This window comes from Neoarthrinium moseri (assembly GCF_022829205.1).
Source record: "Neoarthrinium moseri strain CBS 164.80 chromosome Unknown scaffold5_Wmoseri_CBS_16480, whole genome shotgun sequence".
Taxonomy (NCBI): Eukaryota; Fungi; Ascomycota; class Sordariomycetes; order Amphisphaeriales; family Apiosporaceae; genus Neoarthrinium; species Neoarthrinium moseri.
In genome coordinates this window covers 1,115,513-1,137,406 of record NW_026055119.1, presented here as the reverse complement: position 1 = coordinate 1,137,406, position 21,894 = coordinate 1,115,513, and the positions used below count along the sequence as shown (strand labels likewise).

At 52.9% G+C, this 21,894-nt stretch overlaps 8 protein-coding genes across 8 annotated transcripts; 4 read left to right on the top strand and 4 right to left on the bottom strand.

Moving 5' to 3' along the window:
* Positions 1–318: 318 nt before the first annotated feature.
* On the top strand, positions 319–2,970 carry JN550_002550 (uncharacterized protein; the record flags this gene model as incomplete). Its single annotated transcript, XM_049313858.1, has 6 exons — positions 319–434; positions 552–612; positions 677–950; positions 1,009–1,266; positions 1,326–1,411; positions 1,474–2,970. 6 exons carry the CDS (start codon positions 319–321, stop codon positions 2,968–2,970), a joined length of 2,292 nt encoding a protein of 763 aa, XP_049175841.1.
* Positions 2,971–3,183: 213 nt separating this feature from the next.
* On the bottom strand, positions 3,184–4,217 carry JN550_002549 (uncharacterized protein; the record flags this gene model as incomplete). The annotated part of the gene is made up of 3 exons (XM_049313857.1): positions 3,184–3,630; positions 3,709–4,125; positions 4,182–4,217. The coding sequence occupies 3 exons, from the start codon at positions 4,215–4,217 to the stop codon at positions 3,184–3,186; spliced, it is 900 nt and encodes a 299-aa protein (XP_049175840.1).
* Positions 4,218–5,082: 865 nt separating this feature from the next.
* On the bottom strand, positions 5,083–6,417 carry JN550_002548 (uncharacterized protein; the record flags this gene model as incomplete). Its single annotated transcript, XM_049313855.1, has 3 exons — positions 5,083–5,121; positions 5,175–6,303; positions 6,362–6,417. The coding sequence occupies 3 exons, from the start codon at positions 6,415–6,417 to the stop codon at positions 5,083–5,085; spliced, it is 1,224 nt and encodes a 407-aa protein (XP_049175839.1).
* A 1,082-nt stretch (positions 6,418–7,499) lies between these two features.
* On the top strand, positions 7,500–10,477 carry JN550_002547 (uncharacterized protein; the record flags this gene model as incomplete). Its single annotated transcript, XM_049313854.1, has 5 exons — positions 7,500–7,538; positions 7,699–7,791; positions 7,867–7,952; positions 8,030–9,711; positions 9,765–10,477. 5 exons carry the CDS (start codon positions 7,500–7,502, stop codon positions 10,475–10,477), a joined length of 2,613 nt encoding a protein of 870 aa, XP_049175838.1.
* Positions 10,478–10,793: 316 nt separating this feature from the next.
* Positions 10,794–11,499, bottom strand: JN550_002546 (uncharacterized protein; the record flags this gene model as incomplete). Its single annotated transcript, XM_049313853.1, has 2 exons — positions 10,794–11,128; positions 11,187–11,499. 2 exons carry the CDS (start codon positions 11,497–11,499, stop codon positions 10,794–10,796), a joined length of 648 nt encoding a protein of 215 aa, XP_049175837.1.
* A 596-nt stretch (positions 11,500–12,095) lies between these two features.
* Positions 12,096–12,993, top strand: JN550_002545 (uncharacterized protein; the record flags this gene model as incomplete). Its single annotated transcript, XM_049313852.1, has 3 exons — positions 12,096–12,282; positions 12,359–12,672; positions 12,736–12,993. 3 exons carry the CDS (start codon positions 12,096–12,098, stop codon positions 12,991–12,993), a joined length of 759 nt encoding a protein of 252 aa, XP_049175836.1.
* A 174-nt stretch (positions 12,994–13,167) lies between these two features.
* Positions 13,168–15,074, bottom strand: JN550_002544 (uncharacterized protein; the record flags this gene model as incomplete). The annotated part of the gene is made up of 6 exons (XM_049313851.1): positions 13,168–13,523; positions 13,575–14,043; positions 14,095–14,635; positions 14,705–14,843; positions 14,906–14,965; positions 15,026–15,074. The coding sequence occupies 6 exons, from the start codon at positions 15,072–15,074 to the stop codon at positions 13,168–13,170; spliced, it is 1,614 nt and encodes a 537-aa protein (XP_049175835.1).
* Positions 15,075–17,217: 2,143 nt separating this feature from the next.
* On the top strand, positions 17,218–21,632 carry JN550_002543 (uncharacterized protein; the record flags this gene model as incomplete). Its single annotated transcript, XM_049313850.1, has 15 exons — positions 17,218–17,255; positions 17,312–17,395; positions 17,554–17,677; positions 17,726–18,005; positions 18,054–19,218; positions 19,272–19,334; positions 19,435–19,514; positions 19,690–19,756; positions 19,808–19,879; positions 19,933–19,983; positions 20,036–20,100; positions 20,153–20,337; positions 20,390–20,829; positions 20,876–20,956; positions 21,017–21,632. 15 exons carry the CDS (start codon positions 17,218–17,220, stop codon positions 21,630–21,632), a joined length of 3,411 nt encoding a protein of 1,136 aa, XP_049175834.1.
* Between the last annotated feature and the right edge of the window lie 262 nt (positions 21,633–21,894).

Sequence of the window (21,894 nt, the reverse complement as noted above, 5' to 3'; positions counted from 1 at the left end):
GCGCTGGCCGCAGAGGATCATATCTCCGAAGTGCACAGGCAGGGATATATTCCCAGCAAAAGTAGATGAGCCCTGGATGTCCATGCCTATTTCCTTGGAGGAGAAGACCCAAAATTTGCAAGCCTGCATGTGGTGCACCATCTATCCGTGCCGTTTGTTTGTGTGCCGCGTTACTGCGCCTTATGGACAGATTGCCCCGCCATCGAGCCCCTGCCATTGAGCCCCGCGGCCAGAACCATCTTAGTGCATTGGATTTGGTGTTTACTGGTGCCGATCGACAGTTGGGGCTGGCCGGACAACGAGTCCCCCTGACGTCCCATGAACGGCCGCATCGACTTTCAACAAACAAGCGAGCGCAGCAACCCTGTCCAGAGTCCCGAGATTCTCAGGGTCCAGAAGAAGAAGCTGGAGTCCTGCACACTTACCTCGGATGTGTACGTGGTTGCGCACGCCTCCGCGACAATTTCTTCCCTTTCTGCCCCAGCGGGTGTCTCACCTGGCACCTCTGTCACTGGCTGGCGTGGGCGGCAAGCTGAGCTCTAGCAGCATAGGCAGTACATGGAACCTAGCAAGCAGGCGGGAAGCTTGAAGTTGTCGCATCTGGCCTGGGCGGTACGTCACGCAACGCCACAGGCAAGACGTACGAGGGATTCTGCTCGATTGATCGACGCCCAAGGGCAAGCAGTCGTGCATTGAGCACTCGTCGTCATTGCCAAACCGGTGGCATAGCTCCCTCCACAGCAAGACAACCTTGGAAGCAACCAAGACAGGACGGTTTGCTGGCTGGCCTGATACCGTTTGGAACTTTGGTTGGTCGTTTGCTAGCTTACCACTGGGTTTGACCGTCATCGCTTCGTCTGCTGTACTGCACGTACCATGCACCAAGGTCTATTACGGCAGCTTCAGACTCCAGTTGCACCCCAGCTTTCAGTTGCATCGGACCCAGATAGGTAGACATCCGGGGGGCCGATCGCAGTGCCGGCTCCTGCTCCCAGCTCACGAAACTAGGACCCTTCACCATAAACCCTGCTTTGACTTACGCCCGCAGCATAATTTTTGACGGTGTTGTGGTGCCTCAGCTTGGCAGCCCACTCTCGACAAACCTCGTCGTGGTGACCTCGTCCTGCAGAAGTTTAAGCTCACCGTCGGACGGCCATCCGGACCACGCGACAAGTGCCGGACTGGTCACGAGCAGCACACAGAACTGCCTGTCGACCCCAAATCTCGACGCCCTTGTTTCGCTAGCCCGCCGCCCCAACTCCCATCGTGAGCAACCGTCCACCAGCACGGTATACTCTCTATATCTACGGGAGAGCAGCATACAGTGCCATCATCCTCCACGAGCCGACTGCAGATCGCCCGACAGCCGGCGGGCCTGGTGCCTCTCAGAGGCAACCACATCGACACTCACGTAGGCGACATCATCGCAGAGTTTCGCACACCATCTTACGTTCCTAATACACGGCCTTGAAGCATCTCGACAAGCAGCGCGTTATGTCCTGCGGGCCCCAGATCATGATGCCGGGCACATTCCACTTCGAAGCTCCCAACGGGGCAGCACCCCTCGGCGGCGTGCACGCGGGCGTCTTCCGTCCGCCCATCTCTCCCTCTGCATCCAACTCGATCTACTTGGCGCAGTCCACGGGCAGCCTGCATTCGGATCCTGCAACCCCTGCCTTCAAGGTCAAGAGGAAGAGACCCGAAGCCCGGCAGTCAACGACATTAAATCATCACCCATGCATGGGTGCAGACGGCACATCGTATGAGAGACCACAAGGCGCGAGGAGGGCCAGCAGCGGTCAGGGCATGAGGTACACGCTTGGTGGACACATTGAAACACCGAACGGCGCCGCGCAGAGACAGCTGGGTCATATGGACAATAGCATCTACTCCGACGTTGACTACAGGCGTGCACTGGGCTCGAAGCGATCGCATGAAGATCTATGCTCGCCCTCATCCCGGGACACGGCCGATCCGGTTGCGGCTGTCGGATGGAGCAGGCTCGCGTTCAACACCATCGGCGGTGTTGTCGGCAAAGTATGGGAGTTCTGCAAAGAGGGCGCATTCAGAGGCTTCTACGCCGGAGGTGGAAAGGGATATGAGATGCAACCGGCAGCTTCGGAAGGCCGACCCTGGTGCAACGAGCACGATCTTCCGACGCTCCCTGAGATACCGGGCGGCTTTCCCGACTCCGACTACGCACCGTTTTGCTACGAGCGCGAGACGCCCGAGTCGACGCCGCCTCCTGCACCGAAGCGCCGCCAGATATTAGATGGCACGCCGAATGATGAGCTGCGCAAGAACTGGGTCATGGTGGGCGACCCAGCTGATAAGAAGTCGCACCCTCTTGACCCGTCCCTCGCCACGAAAACGCCGCCTGCTCGGCCGTCTCTGAACAGACGCATCAGTAAGCCGGTCAGCCGCCTCAACAACCCAAGTCTAGGCGGACGGCAGGCCGATCGAGTCAGCCATGCCGGCAACGCGACTCTCAGCAATCGACAGCCAGCTAGCTATGCGTCACCGCGGTCCCCAGCCAGCATCGACCGCCCTTCCACTCCAAGTAGACTACCTGTACCTGCACGCCAGGATTCTCCCCACACGTTTTCCCCTCGATCCTCTCAGCAGCAGTCGCGCATCCCAAGTCCCAGCCCCTACTCGCCACGAGGCCACCGCCGGAACCATAGCACCGCGTCCGCCGCTTCGGCGACATCGGTTGGTCGGCTAAAGAAGCGTGAGAGTACGGCCCACGAGCTGATCCAGGAGAGTAGCCCTCGGCTGGACGCAGAGGCCAAAAGGATGGCGATGAGGAGGCTCAAGCGAGAACAAGAAACAGACGCGAGAATCAGTGACTTCAACTCGAAGCTAATGGACATGATCCGTCAAGGAAAGGAAGCCCTGGGTACAACTGTCGAGGTAGATGGAGATATTGACTTTGCTGGTGGTGGGCCAGACCTCTGGGAAAGCGATTGATATAGTAGAAGACTTCCTGGTTCAGGCGCCATATCCATGGCATTCGTCCATCTACCCGCCCCTGGAGTTTGAGGAGTTGGCTTTTCACGATACCTAGTTGTTTTGACATGTATTTATCTGCACGATGCAGTGGCGGCAGCCATTTGTAAAAATCCTTGTAATGAATAACATAATCCTTTCATCCCATGACCATAGCATTCTACTCCACATCATTCACAAGGCTTTGAGGGCGATATCCTCCGCCGTCTCCTCTGGAATGCCCAACAGCGTGGCATCACTATCTTCGTGTGACGCAACGATGCACCGCCCTTTCCCGGGCTCGAACAGCTGAAAGACAAGCAGATCCAGTACCCATCCACCAGCGCCATCTTGGTGCTTTTGCTTCCCACTCTCCCGGAGGTCAGACACCTTTCCAACATGTACTTCCCACCTTCGACCAGTCACTATCTGAAATGCCGCGAGAAGTTCGTTCTGGCAGGTCTGAATGGACCGCGCCTTGACGAAACGGTTGGCGGTAGCGTCCGGGCGCTTCAGCACCCCTACGACAGATTGACCAATACCAGACAAGGTAGTGCCGGTGAACTGCTCGGTACCCTCGTCATAGATGGTGGCAGTGTAGTCTTTGACGTCGAAGCCCATCAGGGGGAAGCGTTTGAGTGCCTGTGCGAACATTAGCCAAACCAAACCAACAAGAATGCCCACCAACAAACTATGTCTCTTTGGTGGAAGAGTCCATACCCAGTCTATCGGATTTCCGATTGTGATACCCGTCCACGTGAAGCCAGTGTTCTCTATCGCCAGCTGCTTCGCGCGGTCCCAGGCGACGTGGCGAGTGTCGCCGATGGCGGCAAACTCTGGCTCGCTCGCAAAGTCGGGACCCCAGCCAAAGTCATTGACGATGAAACGCTTCACGCCGGCCTCTGCCGCCGCCTCAACCATGGCGACGTTGGACGTGATAGCTGCGGGCCCGACGACACTGATTGCTGCATCTTGGCCCGCCAGTGCCGCAGTCAGATGCGCGACTGTGTACTCCGATCGGATTACTTGGATGCCATTTGGGAAGATCGACTTTGAGCTAGGCTGCGTGACTATTGTTACTTCAAATCCCGCCTTGACAAGAGCGGCCGTGATAGGAGTACCAAAGTTCCCTGATGCCTAATGGGAGTCTTGTTAGCAGTGGCCGTGCGGCTTGACGGAGAGCTGCAACGTACGCCGAAGACGGCTACTTTCTTGATTCTATCCGCCATTCTCCCATCACCTTCTACGTACTTGGAGGTGGTAGGCTCGTTGTTCCGTAGGGTTACCCAGTGATGTTCAAATCCCGCCGGCCCAGCGTCGTGGCCATCGACCAAAGGAGTATAGGGTAATGGATCTAGCGGACTCCCCCATGTCTATGCCCAAGCCACATGGAAGCAGTTGGGATGACTCCATATCTTCGCCATCTAGATACCTGCGCACAACACTACTCTTGGGTATTGTGGAATGGAACGGATTTGAGACACGCGCACATTAGATCGAGCTGAATACAATTACGTGCAGACCGTCAATATGTGTAGGGTGCCGTGTGAGACAGGTATGACAAAGCGTCCGGATTGACCACTGTTATTGAACAGAAACAACTATTTGCTATGTATAGTCTCATTTTCGGTTCTGGGGAGTTCACCAACTCCCAGAGTACATGTGGCTCCCACCCCGCGTTGTTCTCGACAGCACGTCTTGTGTTCAACTGATCACAGCGAATACAATGTCAGCTAAATCATTGTGGACTTTCCGGTCCAATGTTATGGCAAGATATATAGATTCTAAGCCTCTCCAACAAGTGTGAACGCAGAACTTGACGGTCAGAACCCCAAAGTGCAGAGGCTTGAAGTCTTGGTCATCTAGGGCCGTAGCTCATATTGGTCTTTGATCTTCGAGTCCCTGGCTCTGATGCATGTCCAGGTTCATTGCTGGTAAGCTTACACCATGTATCTAAGGCTTGCCGCGCATGGCATAAGATACAGCCGGATCGATCAACCTGTAACCCTTGCAACTTGCTAATTTGAGCTGACTGTGATGGGATTTCTTCATTGAGAGGCAATGTTCTCCACTATTCTGAGGCTCCACGGCCATTCATTCCTCCTTTTGGAAATTTGCCAGATGCTGCAGAGCCTGCGTCAAGTTTAGCATTTCTGCATTCATGTCGTTCCGGAGTGCTTACTGACCTCTCTTGCCGATGCCCTTGTGCTATCGTATCTCACTAAGTTGGAAATCAGGTTTCTCATATCAGGGTCAACGTCTGGTAGGATATCTTCCCATGGCCTTGGATCAAACGCGCGATACATCTCAAAAGGAGGTGTTCTAAAGTTTGCCGCCTCCGGCCAGGTCTTTCGAGTCGGGGTTCCCATGGTCTTGAAGATGCTCAAGATCAAGCCGAGCTGATTACCATCTTCGTGGACGGGGCGAGACTCGAACAGAGGTAGCGGTGGATCGCGACAGCACTCTGCAAGCATCGTGCCAGCTCCCCACATATCGACGGCTGAGCCATAGCACTTGTCGCCAAACAAGACCTCGGGTGCGCGGTATGGACCAGTGCCGATGTCCAGCACCTTGTCGGTCGGGGGCTCGGAGGTTGCTGACAATTCAGGATGCCAGGCTGTGCCAAAATCGGAGAGGTAGGCCGGGCCGTTGGGGGACGCAAGAAGTAGCGCTGAGGGTTTTACATCTCGATGTATGATGCCGCTGTCATGCAGCTGTTCTAAAGCACTGAAAAGGTCCCGAAAGTGCTTTTTTGTCTGCCCGAGTGATATATTGCCCCTAGCCAGAAGGGCCTCCAGGCTTAGAGGCATGTACGGAAACACCAGGACAAACCTTTGCTCCTGGTCTCTGAACGTTTCGAGTAGCGGTATGCAGGGCTTTCTCAGTGAAGCCAGTATCTTGGCTTCCCTGTGCGGATTGTGCGGCTCAATATTCCGGGTCTCGGTGATGATCTTCAGAGCTTGTCGCCCGGCTCTATAGACTTCTGCGGTAACACCACTGGCGACAAAGTGACAGTTCTGGTATTTTCCAACGGTTATGCCTGGCGTTTCCGTGGCCACGGTCTCCTCCTCTGACTCGCGAGAAGCGGTTAAGAACTCGGAAGCCCTTTCGGGTTTGACTTGGCACGTGGCATCGTACTCATGCTGCCCTTCACGTTTAATATTGGCAGGTACTGGAGGGGCGCCAACTATAGGCATCGGCTTTGTGACGGCGCTTACCAGGGACTTGGACGATTTGAAGGCGTCGTTCTCAAGGGCAAAGGCATCCTTTTGCGCCGAAGTGGCTGAAGGATCAGCCGCCAGAAGTGCAGACTTTCTAAAGCACCGAATGAGACAAGGGGACGCACAGAACATGGCCACGCTGACGTACTTACATCCTCTCGATGCTCTCGTAGCGAGTCAGTGAAGAGAGCGAACTCCTCCAATCCATATCCGCCGCCATGAAATACCAGCTAGGCGTGTCGAAGGGGACCGGGCAAGTGTATTTACCATGTAACGCAGATGCTGGGCAGTCGGTTGCCGTACTAGGAACGAACCCTTAGGAACGAACCCTTCGAAACTTGACGGGCTCTGGATTATCGTGGATCTGTGAGGCGCAACTCTATTTGCTGGATCTTCCCCCTTTGCCTGGGTACCCGCTAACCTCTTCCCACAATTCCAAAGTTCCATAGACTTATTGAGCGGAGCCTGCACTTGATTGATCCAGTGCCTAGGGCATTTCTAGCTGAATCTAGCTCGCCCAAGGACAGGCGCAGTATATCCAACTTTCACGGCAACAGAGGAGGAGAAAGAGGCGCCGTTGAGTGTGTCGCTCAGCATCTGTGGACTACGTTGCCACTTGCTTGAGGAGTCCAATTGCACACCCGAAGAAGGCTGGAAGTGGTTACAACTTACGAGTCGTCGTCAAGTCCAGGCTGTCCGAGTCTGAAATGAAGAGGTCCAGCTTGGCCTGCTCCAGGTTACCTAGTCTGGACCAATGACCGCATCCGAGGCAAACTGGACGCCTCATTGGCGGGGACACAGACACAGACATTCGACGGGGATGGGGCCGGTGGGATGGATGGTGGGGTTTTAATCAACGTTAGTGGCCAGAAAGGCAAGCTCTCGGGGGCCGGGTGCCAGCGTCCTTGGGCGTTCCAGGGCTTGCGTCCAGGGCGTCCCTCTTGGATCCAAGCTGGGTCAGACGGCTCCCACGGGGGTGCGACAGCGGGTCCGTGCCTCTGCCCTTGGGGTGGCTGGGTACAGCTTCAGTCCCGATCCCCGAGACCGTCGGCAGAAATACATGATGACAACAATGCATCAGTAGCCGCGAGCAAAACCCATCTTGCCCGCCGACGTACGAGTCCTTACCGCTGCCGACCACGCTGCCCATGTGAAGAGCTCCCGCGTCGGCGCCCCTCGCGATAGCCTGCTGCCATTTCTTATGTTTCCTCACCTGTAGCGTGGTGTCTCCTCGCCCGCCTGCCCGAGCCCGTGCATGCATCGATCCGGACGACCACCTCGGCTGTCGCAATGGATGATTCGATGAGGGTCGAGTACCCAGCCATGCTGGTAAGTCGCTGCTACCGGGCCCTCTGCGTCGGATGGCACTGCTCGGTTCGCCGTCGACGCTGCTGTTCGCCAATGCGACAGCTTCACCAGCCAGGACCCTCCCGGAGCAGCAACCTTGAACATGAGGACGGCTCGCTGACATGACGACCTTCGTCCGTAGGCCAACCTCCAGCCGCTGCAGGCAGTCCAAACCCTCAACGACCGGGTGAAACGCATCTCCAAGCTCAATGTCGAGATTGCCGACTGGCTCCAGGTATGAGACCCAGGCTCTGTCCGAGTCGCATCGCATCGCATCGCACCGTGCTGAATATAGCTCTCTCATCCGCAGGAACGGCGCAAAGTCGAGGAGCAATACGTCCAAGGCCTGCGCAAGCTGACACAGTTCCGCGTCCCCAATGCGCAGTCGGATCTTGGGTATGTCCCTCCCCTGGCCCGTTGATATGTGTTGGCCTTTTTCCCCTGCTGATACCCGGCCCCCTGCGGCGCTCCAGCACCTTCCAGGTACAATGGGACAAGATCATCCAGTCGGCCGAGGGCATCGCCATGTCCCACCACCTCTTCGCCACCAAGATCGAGAAGGACGTCGAGGCGCCCCTGCGCGCATTCCACACCAAGAAGGAGGTCCAGAACATCCAGACCATACAAGGCAACCTACAAAACATGGCCAAGGAGCTGGACGATGCACAGAAGAAGTCGGACGCCCTGAGCAAGAAGGCTGGCAAGACGAGCGCCGCCAAGATGGACCAGGCCACCCAGAAGCTTGACGCCGCCACCAACCAGTGGGAGTCGCAGGCCCCCTTCGTCTTCGAGTCTCTGCAGGCCCTGGACGAGACCCGCATGAACCAGCTGCGCGACGTCATGACCCAGTACGGCACCTACGAAGGGGAGCAGGCGCAGCAGAAGCAGGCCGAGGCCGAGGCCGTGCTGAACAGCCTGTTAGACTACCACACGGCCGACGAGGTCCAGGCCTTTGCCGCCAGGATTACGGCCGGCAAGCCGAAGGTCCAGTCGCGTGCCCCAACGACTCGCCAGTCCTCCAGCTTCGGCGCCGCGAGCTCCTCTCTTGCACCGCCGCCGAGTATCAACGTACCCGCGTCGTCCGCTGTCGCCGAGGATGACCGCAGCGACCATTCGGGCCAGAGGGAAGAGAAGGGCAGCGAGAACAAGCTGCGGAGTCGCATTGGCACCATGCTGGGAAGGAGGCGACAAAGCATCCACGGCGGGTTCGGCCAGCTATCCCCGTCCAAGGGCCCGTTTGGGAGGACCTCCAGAAGTAGCCACGGCGTGTCGCCCAGGGCGTCTTCGAGTAATTTAGGCGGGTCCGACAATCGGCTCTCGTCGCTGGCTGAGCGGCCCGGTTCCTCAGATGAGCCTCCGCGAACCTCGGAGACCAGGGAGAAGCCGAGCCACGAGGGGACGAACGGGGTTGGCAGTGACGCTGCCGCCGACGCAATCCCCACCATTCCCGAATCGCCGCCGCACGTCAATGGCACCAGCCCCGCGCTGGCCTCTGCAGACAGCACAGCTATCACAGATGTGCCGCCCCCTCCAGGGCCGCCACCCTCCCAGAAGGAGCCAGAGAAAGATGCCGAGGGGTTCAGCGTGCCAGCCGCCTCGCACGATCCCATATCAGCCGCCGAGAGGGAGGCTGCAGGCAATGCCGGGGAAGAGGCTGAGCCTGCCTTCAAGCTCAACATCCAGAAGGAGCCTGTGGCGGACGAGGATCCAGCAGAGAGGCTGGCCGCTCTCTCCAACTTCTCCAATACCCTCTCGGCCTTGGGCATGCCGACCCGTAGGACGGGCACCGTACGTGGCCGGAGAGATGTTAGAAACACCATCTACGTGCCCGCGCCGGTGTCCGAAACCGCGACATCCGAAGCCCCTTTCCCGCCGCCCCCCAATCTGCCAGCATCTCTGTCGAAACCCCCTGCAGTGGCCGCCCTGACTTCCGAGACCAGCGTGACTGGAACGTCCGATACCCAGTCCATCCGTTCGTCCAACTCGTTGAGCAGCATCGTCCAATTCAAGCATCCTGACATGCACAACCCGGGCCTCAATTCGTCTGTGATGGAGACCGTCTTCGCGACCTTTGAAGGGGGCCACGTCAAGTCTCTCAAGATCAACGGCGAGATCGCCTTCTCCATGAACCCGACTGATGCATTCAGCCCACAGAGTAAGAAAATCCATCTCACTGCCCGCCAGCATGATCTAACCGAGACAACACAGGTTACCAACCAATCCGCATCAACAACTTTCCCGCCCTCGAGGTCATCGGCCCCAATCGTATATTTGTCACCAACCATACCCCGGACCACCCAGACCAGTTCACTCTCGACGTCTCCCATCTGCGTCAAACACAGGCGACCGTCGGCTTCTCGTATCGCATGCATATCGACCCTGCGGCCCTGCCCGTTGATCGTGTACCCATTCTTCTCAACCCTGCGTGGAAACCTCAGGGCAACAAGCTGGGCCTTCTCTTGCAATACAAGCTCAACCCGGCGTTCAAGTACGGCAGCAGAGTCACACTTCACAATGTCGTTTTCTTTGCCACCTACGATGGCAAAGCTTCCGGTGCCCAGACCAAACCCTCCGGAACCCACCTCAAAGAGAAACACCTTGTGTATTGGCGTCTTGGTGATGTCAACCTGAACGCTTCTGACGACTGGCAGAAGATCGTTTGCCGCATTGTCGGCGATGCCGGGGTCGAGCCCAAGGCGGGCAACGTGGAAGCTCGGTGGGAGTTTAGCCCGACGGACGAGATTGCAGATGAAATCACTGTATCAAGACTAGAGGAAAGCAAGGGCAAGGAGGTGGAGCTGAGTGATGATGACCCGTTCGCGGACGCGGACGCGAATGACAGCAGTGCCGCAGAAGGGAAATGGGTGGACATCCCGAGCGTGAGGACACTTGTGAGCGGCAAATACGAGGCCCAGTCCTAGGATGGGCGGGTATTTACTTCATCATAATCAGAGCAGTACATGCGCCATGAAAGTATGTACCATATTTTTCTCTATATTTCTTAGCTTTTACATACCATAAGGCATTTGAATCTAGCGAGCATTCGAGACAGGGAATGAGTTTTCTCGAGGGCCCATATTCATGAGTACTGTGAAGTAGATCCCGCCATTGTCCTTACACCCTGGGCCTTTGAAAGGCGAGGTGGTGAATCATCCCAAATCTGAGATTGCATACCAATGCGCACCATCCCAGCAAGCATGCATATCCTTTCCGGCTCACCAACTTGATGTTTCGGCACTACTGGCTGGTCAAGGCCGCGGCAAGATCCAAAAGCCACATTCGTCTCGATGTCAATTGCATGTAGACGCCCAGCCACTGCTTCCACTTTCGTGGAAGGATAATATCATTGTGCCACAGGTATTTGAACGTTACGATCATCACATCAGCGCTTGGGTTGATCTCCACTGTAACAGTTTCCAAGCCTCCGGTGAAGTTGGTGTGGACCGTGGTGATTGCCATGGACATCTCTTGCGGTGTGATACCCACCACCTCTGCTCGAATGTCGGAAGACTGGCTTCGCGAGCCCACGGTCGGTGCTACGTCAGACGGAGCCCCCCCAGATTGCATGTTGACTGTGCCTTGTCAGCCAGCTCACGACAGGGACATAAAATGATGGCAGCTCAGTAATACCTCGACGATTCCATACCACCCGAAAAACTTCCGACACCAGTCCCTCTTGGCTCTGGAGCAGGCTGCGCCGTATCCTGCTCAATGGGATCTCCTTGGCGCATGCGAACGACTCGATATGAGCCCATTTTCTGTGGGCGAAGAGCCTCTGGTATTCCTCTAAAGACCAGATTGGATCATCCAGGCCCAGGTTCCTCTTGGTTTTGGTTCCCTTCAACAATGTATATTGGAAGCGCAGGGCGAGGAAGACGAAGGCGGCAATCGGCAATGAGACGATCAAGGCCACGCCAATCAGTAACATCCGGAACAGACCCATGTTCTCACCCGAAATGCAATGTGTTGGTGGCACAAGACCACAGCGAGCAACGTCAAAAATTCTCTGTGGCTTTTGTTTTGGCAAGGCGCCTCGCGGGTAGTTGCTTTGTCGCAAGCAGAGCTTCAACTGGCTCTCAGGGGCAGACAAGATCTACCGCGGCTAGCTTACGCCTCCTACGTCGCTAGCGTGTAGTAGGTTAACTGGAGTGCCTTTCTATACATTTATTCCCTTTGTATGGCTCGAGCCGTCTCACCTTTGTCGGCGTTCTTTCTCTCGGTCGGCCTTACGAGCAAAGATCTTGCTTGATATGTACGAGTTACACGTTGTCAGGCCTTTTGGTTGCAGCTGGTTCGCCAATCGAGGGTGCCACGACCAGCTTCGTGCTCCTCGCGAGTAAAGGCCAATAAGCGCCCTTGGCACCCCGTGATTATGTGCAGGTGTCATGCATGAAGGCTTCGCATCCTTCCCAGCCATACGCGAAAGGTGCAGCAAATCCCATATGCAGACACTTGTTGAAAAGAGATATCCTGCTGGATATCCTAACTCAGCCAAATCTGCTTCCGCTAATGTCTCTTTGCTCCTGAGTAATCACCAAGATGCTGTTTCTCGCCCTGGTTTCTGCCCTACTGGTAGTCGTTCAGAGCCACGTAGTGATCACGTATCCTGGCTGGAGAGGCAATAATCTCATTTCCAATGGATCAGGAGACGGTGCTTCTGGGCTTGGTGTTGACTATACCGGGTCTGGCCTTGTCTATCCTTATGGCATGCAATGGATATATCCCTGTATGCGACCAAACCTCTAGCACCGGCATCAGCAAGAATTGCTTGTTCCTTCTAATACAGAGCTGACCTTGAGCAGGCGGTGGCCTTCCAATTGCCTCCAACCGCACGAACTGGCCGGTAAATGGCGGCGCTGTGTCTTTGCAACCTGGCTGGTTCACCGGGCATCGGAATGCGCTCATCTACATCAACATTGGCTTTGGTGATGTCCCATCGAACTACTCGTCGCCTCTTTGGCCCCGGTTTGAGATAGAGGGCCCATCGAACAACCCTTATCCCGGTACCATCTGTCTACCTCAAGTGCCTGTACCTTCTGGGTATGATATCAAGCCTGGTGATCGCGCCACCATCCAAGTTGTCGAGGCTGCAGTACATGGGGCCGCAATGTACAGCGTAAGATTTTCCCACTGCCATGCATTCATGGAGTTCGGCGAACTGATTGTTGACTTGATGAAGTGTGTGGACATCACATTTGTTGCAGACGCCAAAGACGCCAACGAGGTAAATGAGACAAACTGCGTCAACTCTACAACCATTCGCTTTCTCGAGAGCACGTTGAGCACACCAACGACTCAATCAAATTTGACATGCCCGGCCGCATCGCTTACGCAAAGCACTGTTGCAACTGTCACTGCGTCCGGTGGCGATGCTCTATTTGTATCTTCGTCAGTTCTTGTAACTACTTTCATGATCATTGCATCGGTTCTATGCTGAAAGACGCGACAATAAAAGATCCCTCTGGCGTAATATTTCTTAACCTTAGAAGTATTCCAGAATATGATGAACATTATGAAAATGCCGCGAGTTTCTATTTACAACTTCCTAACAAGCCTACCACCACCATTGTGAGTCAAGCCTTGATCTAGTATAGCCCTTTACGTACGCGCGTCATATGTGCGTTTCATTCTTTGGCCCGATATGGTCGAGTTCAAAGGTCGCATGGCGTCTCACTTTGTGTCTCGGCGGGTCAAGAAGAGTGCCCACCCTCCTGAGATCGCTGTCTTGGTGGAACTGTGCAAGTATCTTGGTGCCATAGTTGGGTCTTGAGAATCGGTTGAACGCTATGAACATATCTTCATCTGCGCGCACTGCATTTGTGGGGGTCGGAATGTAGATACTCCTTCGCCTAATCTCTTCGGCGTCGTACGTTACCGGCTGAACGCCGTAGAGGGCAAAAATTGCATTCAGGGCAGGGATCGAGACTCCATGAACTGCAATGGAGAACAAAGCAAGAAAATAGACAACTGTTTTCAATTTAGACAACATGGCGATTCTGTAACCAGTTGACAACATACCTGGTGTAAGTGCTGCGAGCAAGTCCTTCTCTCCGGAGTTCAGATAGTCTTCGGCAAGGAAAAGGTGCCGAGTGTGCTCAAGGTAGTAAATAGCTCCAACCCCTATTGGCCCAAAATAGCCCATGAATATTGCCTCTTTCCAATTCTTTACAGCCGCTGGCATCATCCTATAGCAGACGAGAAGTGCTGGAACTCTTCTGAGGATGAGAACAAGAAACCCGAGGCCAATCAACTTGGCCAATGTAATTCCCGTTATGTCAGGTTGGTGGAACAACTCCCAGGGTATAGTGATGCCAATGTACATAAAGCCGCCATAGTTGAGCAGAACATCGATGCATGAGTTGACTTCATCGTGACGGCGCTTCGTTTCCGCGAGGAATTGATTGTCCCAGTTTAAAACGCAACCAGCAGCAAAACATGCAAGCAGGTCACTGGTTCCGATGACACCACATGTTCCCACAATGAATAGCTGTAGTTCGTATCAGCCATGACAGGCCACTATCACACAGGTGAGACTCACACCCAACGCAGTCGGGAACAACAGGTAGCTCTCAGTGTCAATCCATCTTCTGGCGAGGGAGTACTCCACTGCCTTTCTAGCACAGAACCCAATGAAAGTCCCATATATGATGGCAACGAGCACAATATAGAGCAACGCTTCAACCAGCCAATACTTTAAAGCAAGCCCAGCGTCTTCAGATGTGAGTGCTGAGCCATGATCTGAAGAAGACTGCAGAGTAAGGCTGACTCCTAACATCAGAAACGGAGACGCAAAACCATCGTTGGCGCCTGCCTCGGCGGAAATAATTTCTCGAAGCGGTCGCGCTATATATTTATCGGCAAATGGGCCTTTCGCAACTGCTTGAGAAAGCACCGGGTCCGTTGATGTGACACATGCAGCGACGATAAGGGCCGAAATGAAAGTCAGCTTGGGAATCATCAGAAGGACGCATCCCGCTGTTGCCAGCCACATCAGCGTCATCACTGGAAACAGGCAGACTGCCATCTCCTTGGCACGAAGCTGGAGGTATCTTCCAGGAAGTTGGTATCCGGCTATGACCCTGGTCGAGTGTGAGATTCTGCTAGCCAGCTTCGCGCATGGTGGCGTATTAAGAACGTCAGATACTCACAGCTGTATTGCAATCATTACTCGCATGACCCCAAGCGTGACATCGTCCTTGACTGGGGAGCCCACGTCTATCCATCGCTCTGCGTCAAGGAGTTTGGCTGAGATTGGGCCGAGAACGATCCCCACAACAACCGCCGGCACTGGTTAATGGTCAGCTGCGTCGCAATAGTGTGAGATTATGAGCTAGACAAACAGGCTTCACCTAGATACCATGTGTTCTTGATCTTGACGGCTATCAGCCCGTATACAATGGTAAATGTGCCTGGAGAGTTTTCATTCATTAGCCTCTCCTTCTGAAGTTTCCGCAACGATCACGACCTACCCAGTATAGTTGCGATAATGTTCAGTTGGCTTACATCAATGGTAGGCATATCGGTATATTGGACTTACTGGTATCTAACCATATTCTTGTGTACAATATTTGTCGTGTCTGCAGCAAGAGAGACGAGAGATGTATGGACGAAAATTGAAGAGGCTATCAGCCATGAAACTAATTCGACATTGAAGATGGGGTCACCAGCGATTATCCTCACCACTGTGCTGATTATTTGCATATTACTTATCCTCTTTCAGTGGTATCACGATTGCCGTCATGCTGACATTTAGCACATACCATCGTGTCGCAAACATTTGAACTACCCTAGGATCTTGAACAAGTCCACTACTGTACACTGCATGTCTCGGTATGTCCTTCCATCGAGACCGGAGCTGCCGGACGTTTTCTGCCTAAAGTAGCCCAAGATTTTATGAGTGGTACCCCCAGTAACAGGAAAGCATGTGGGCATTATGGCAACCTCCACCATACAGTTGATTTAATCGGGAAAAAAAATGGTGAAGCGGCCAGGAGATCATCATTTGCCGAGACAGAATATACACCCTGCTAGTACAAGTCTGCGCGGACCCGGCGCACATGCATGACCTTGTGCGCCAAGTGGAGCAAAATTTCCAATTTGACAACAGCGACGTTTTACATCCCTCTTAGTTAAAAATACGCAAGAGTCCTGGTAGTATGCGAAAGTCATCGATCTCAAGGCAGATCTTGAACGCGGCACTTCATAATAATGCGTAACAAGTTGGGCACTCCGCTAATAAGTTCATTGACATGTCCAATGCGCTGGCCATTGTCAGAAACGCAGCTCTACAGTTGAGGACTGACTTATAGATATAGCTTCAGGAGGTTATTTCAGCAACGATGAATTGAATGCTGTGCAGGCTGCCTCAGCATGCTCTTGGTGATGTCGCCTCAGGACGTAAAGAACTGACCGTTGATGGAGCCACTTGAGAAGCACCGTCATATGAGAACGGATTTTGGGTCTGTTCATGGTTTGCGATTGGAATATCTGGGTGCCAGAACCTGTAGCCTTCTAGCTGATCAAGGCTTGTGGCCTATTTCATTTCTACACTACACCCATGTCGGGTATCCGTGTGACCGCTCTGATTGGGTCTGATCATGAGAATACTTGGTTCCGCTCTGAAATAGTTAAGAATCATTAGTCAAGGCGCGGGAATTTGAATTGATACAAATCTGGTTGTTCAGATTCTTAAATTAGTAGACTGTATCATCAAGGTTCGGCATACAGTACAAAGTTCACAACTGGCTATCTGCACGGCCGACACGGTTCGCTAAGCCGAAATCGGAAGCTCGCTGTGGAAGCCCCCGAAGCTCGTTGCCGTGCCGCAAATAATCCTTGCCTCTATGTTTCGAACATCATATCATCATTTGCCATACCTCGTGTTTGTGGATCTCGGCCACTCGTGTTGGAAATGCAGTCAAACTTTTGCGTTTCTCACCTATCTACAAAACCACCTGGCAGCAGCTCTCGAAGACTTCATTCTCACGCGGGACGCTCTTGGGTGAGGGACTGAGCGAGTGAGTGCCACGCATCACGTCAGAATAGTTGTCAACGTAACCCGAGCCTTCTTGTAAGACCTTCTGCGACATGATTGACGCATTTGAGGCAGGGGTCCTCCACGAATCCCAGGTATTTGGCTTGGTGATCAATGTTATTTTCATCATATCATTTCCAGTCAGACTGTGGCAGCTCCGTAGGTCGAGTATCAAAGTCGCATCCAGTTTGTTAGGGTCAATAAAGGTGGTAGATAGCCTTGCCTTCCACATCATGGTGAATCAATTACCCGCTGACACTGCCTTCTATCCAGCTTCTCTCTCTTCTGCTTCCCCTGCTTCAGGCTGTGCGGTTGGCGGTGTTATTTCCCTTGCTTAAACATGACAGAGGGTTTCCAGTGGTCCTCCCCGTGAGCTTTTTAGTCACGGATTTGGCATACTGCATATTATCATTTGTCGAGCACAGGCGTTCCATTCGGCCTTCAGCGCTAATTATACTATTTCTGCTTGGGTCATTCATATGCCATGGAGTAGCTATGGCTTGGGGGCTTTCTCGCTCCCCAATCACCCAAAATCATCTGGCTGCGGCAGGACTTTTAATATTGACTTTTGTTCTGCTGCTGGTTGAAAGTAAGAGCAAAGAAGGTATCCTTCTACCGAAATACAAGATGCAGTCCCCTGAGGAGGTTGCTGGTATACTTAGCAGGTCATTTTTCTGGTGGATCAACTCAATACTGTCGAAAGGGTACAGCAATCTTCTAGTGGACAGCACGTTACCAATCCTTGGGCCTCGCCTAACCTCAAGGCCGCTCCGCATGGCTGCATTGCGCTGGTGGGACCAGAGATGTAAGCCCACACTCGACCAAACAACTGAATACTAAGCCCTGCTGATAATTTCCAGCCAAGCCTGAGACAGCGACAACACTACCTAAAGTTGTGTTTCGTACTCTTTTGAGGCCGTTCATGGCCTCTATAATTCCTCGACTGTTCTTGATAATATTTAGATACGCACAGCCTCTCCTGATAAGAGAAACAATCCGCTACGTCGTCTCCACAAATTCGGGAGACGAGCCGTTAACCAGCTTCAACATTATTGCTCTCTCTCTGGTCATCTACACAGGGCTTGCTGTAGGTGGTCTCGTTCCTTCGCGGGGATGATATTGATGAAGTTTACAGATCTCAACCGCGGCATACCAAAATCGCCTCAATCGTCTAAGTGTCATGACGAGGGGAGTTCTGGTCAGCCTGGTTCATGATAAAGCCCTGAAGTCCAGCAATGACACGCTCAATGCCGGCAAAGTCGTGACTCTTATGAGTAATGATGTTGATAGTCTAACCGACGTTGCGGGAATGTTTCATGAGACTTGGGCTCAGATCATCGAAGTGGCAATCGGCGTTGTACTTTTGGCACGCGAGGTCGGGTGGCTGTGGCCGTTACCACTCGTGTTCATCTTTCGTAGGTTTAAGGGACTTGAAAAGAGGATTCACGCTAATACTTCTTAAGTCTGCTCTCGGATGAGCCAGTTTGTCGCACGCAACTTAAGGGGCCGGCAGGCAGCTTGGAATAATGCCACCCAAAATCGCATCTCAATGACGTCCAACGTCCTGTCTACCATCAAGAATGTGAAGATGCTGGGCCTACAAGTCAATATCGTTTCATACATAGAAAGGCTTCGCCAAATCGAGATAAACACAATGGCAAGGAGAGTGCGTTGGATGATGGTGGCTTACAATGCGTCTGCAAATGCACTGGGCATTTTTACCCCCATCATTACCTTGGTGTTATACGCAGTTCTAGCAAGGCTAAAAGGTGTTAGCCTGGATGCCGAAACTGCCTTCACTACCACTGCAATTCTGGGCATGGTCACTCATCCGGCAAATATGGTCATGACTATTATACCTAGAGCGGTGGCCTCCTTTTCAAGCTTCGACAGGATCCAAACGTTTCTCCTGGAAGCGCCACAGATAGACCTCAGGAAGAGGCCGCAAGGACATCGTATTAACGGGAGTGTCGACTCGCAAGCGCCGAATCCGTCAGACCATATCGCCGTTTCATTAACAGGCGTTTCGGTCAAGATGTCACGGACGATCTTGCAGGATATTAGTTTTGAAATGCCTCAAGGCGCAATATTCATGTGCGCAGGGCCTACAGCTTCCGGGAAGACAAGCATCGCCAAGGCGATACTGGGCGAACTTCAGGCAAGCGACGGAACCGTAATCATTAACAACAGGCGCATTGGTTACTGTGCGCAGTCGCCTTGGCTGCCCAGTACAACCATCAAGAGAGCCGTGCAAACATTCTCAATCACGGATCAAGAGGATGAAATTTGGTACAAGGAAGTTCTCGGCGCATGTTGCCTCGAGTTCGACCTAAAAAACATGGCATGTGGAGATGAGACCCTGGTGGGATCTAGAGGTATGAATCTCTCTGGTGGCCAAAGGCAGCGGGTTGTAAGTTGGAAATTCATCTCTGGATTCGACCAGTTACTGACTTCGCCCGAGGCTCTTGCTCGCGCTCTCTATTCAAGATGTAAAATGCTAGTCCTAGACGATACCCTCAGTGGACTCGACGCGAAAACAGAAAATCAAGTCGTTGAGAACCTCCTCGGCACTAATGGGCTAGTCCGAAGACTTGGAATCACCGTGTTTTTGACCACCAACGGAGGCTCGTGATCCCACTATCTGAGAATAGAAGTGGTAATACTAACTTATATCGATATAGTGCAACATCTTCATCTAGCGGACCGAGTTCTGATAATGGAGGATTGCCGGATCAAAGAACAAGGTCCTTGGCATGAATTAGCTTCCAAAGAGGATGAGATCGCGAAAGTCTTCCGTCAAGGTGATCAACCGTCCGTGCATACAGCTAATCGAACTATCAACAGGCAAGAGCCGCGGGTTCAGCCGAAAGGTTCACCTGATGCTGCACTCGTGAAACGTCGAGAAGGCGACAGTGAACTCTATGGTAAGTGCATCTGCTGATATTGAACTCTGGCTTATAAACACAGGGTATTATGTCCGGTCGACTGGGTTGGCCAACTTCGCCTTTTTGGTAGCCTGTACGGCTGCATATTCGCTCTTTGTTACACTGCCGCAATATTGGCTGAAAAGATGGACGGAATCACAATCGATGTCAACAGGATTCTATGCTGCAGGTCTCGTTCTCATCTCATTCGTGGCATGGTCCACAACGAATGGTATAATGTGGTATGTACATGCCGCCTAGCATTGCTTGGATAAGCTTAATGACTATTTTAGGTCCACCGTGATGAGGGTGGCCCCTCATTCGGGCCTTGTTCTCCATTCCCGGCTTCTCAGTACAGTCTTGAGGTAGGGTAGGCTACGGCTTTGTTGCAGCGCAATAATCTCTGACGTGAGTTTAGCGCTCCGCTCTCGTATTTCTCCAAAACGGACAGCGGTGAGATTCTCAATCGGTCAGTATAAAATATGCTACTTTGTAGGAGTTGCGTGCCTGAACGTGTGTAGATTCAGCCAAGATATCCAGCTTGTCGATAAGCAAGTTGGGAATGCGATTTCGACCCTCTGCGTTCGTGAGTAGCCCGATCAAAATAAGCCCGCAGTCGTGTCTGACTCGTACTCTAGAGGTATTCAAGCTGTCTGTTCAGGCTGCGCTGTTGTTCATGGCATCCAAGTACATGACCTTTAGCCTTCCGATTTGCGCTATTGTTGTATACATCATACAAAATGTGTATTTGCGCACATCCCGTCAGCTGCGTTTGCTTGAGCTCGAGTCTAGATCTGCTGTCTTTACGAATTTTCTAGAAGCAGTGAGTGATCATCCTCATGTCAGGCGAACACCACTAAGCCGGTAACCTACAGGTCGAAGGTGTAACCACAATCCGAGCATTCCAGTCTCTAGATCAAGCTAAGGAAGATCACATTTCATATCTCGAATTCTCCCAAAAACCGTTTTACTTCTTGTTTTGTCTCCAGAGGTGGCTCAATATTGTTTTGGATATGCTCGTCGCAGCCGTAGCTGTAGGGGTAATCAGCCTTGCGGTGATCCTGAAGGGTACAACGACAGGGGGTCAAATTGGTCTGGCACTCAACATGGTGCTGGTAGCCAACACGACTTTACTACGACTGGTACAGTCGTGGACGAATCTAGAGATATCTCTCGGTGCAATTTCCCGCCTCAAGACCTTGCAAGAAACAGTGTCTTCGGAAGATCAGTATTCGGATGCTGCAGAAGCCTTCCTCGACAATCCATGGCCAGAACCTGGAGTTGTGGAGCTGAATGGTATCACAGCATCGTACAAGTACGTTCTCAACGGCTGCTAGAATTCCCCTGCTGACACCATTTAGCCCTGAAGCCGTTGCACTGCACGAATTTTCGCTTAAAGCGGAGGCCGGCCAACTAATTGTGCTTTGCGGTCGCACTGGGAGGTGAGTAGATCCTCTATCTACGAACTTGAAGCACAACAGCAACTAACACTTCCTTCCTAGGGGCAAAAGCTCGGTGCTTCTGTGTTTGCTCAAGATGATGGATGTAAAGGGCGGTTCCATCAGAGTCCACGGTCTTGATTTGACACATGCACCCACGCGTGTAATCCGGGAGCACTTCTTTGTGACCATCCCACAAGACGCAGTACTTTTGAACCAGGCGACTCTGAGGTTCAATGTTGACCCCTCCGAGACTATTAGTAGCACCACAGTCGTGCATACTTTGAAGATGGTGCAGCTGTGGCAGCACTTTGTGCAACCGAACGCCAGCGCGGCAGACGGTGTGGTAAGCAATGATAACGCCGGCAGTGGTCTACACCATCACACATTGGATGAGCCTCTGTCTTCATTGCCTTCCCTCTCGGCAGGCCAAACACAGCTCCTCGCACTAGCTCGTGCCATACTTCAAGTGCATTGCAGAACTGAATCGGGTTACCAGCCTATCATCCTCCTGGACGAAGCCACATCCTCCCTGGATGCTACCACTGAGAAGCTGATGCTTTCGATCATTCGGCGAGAGTTCTGCGACAAGGGGCTGACAACAATCATGGTGGCCCATAGACTTGGTGCTGTTTCCGAAATCATGCGAGATGGGATAGACAAAATGGTAGATACGTAACTCTAACGCTCCTCGCGCAGGTGCATAAGCACGAGAGAGACTTACGTCAAAAAGTTAGACGTGTATCGGCCGGCGGATCATAAAGGAGTACGAAGTAGAATATCTTAGCTTATTGTGATTAACAAAGTCATACATGAAGGCTATTCTTTAATGCCCGAACGCTTGCCTAAACCCCAACAGACAGCCATATCCAGATACACGGAAGCATGACGATCTAGGCAACGCAGTTAGATGGATGGCTGACCCTGGACGAATCAACGTT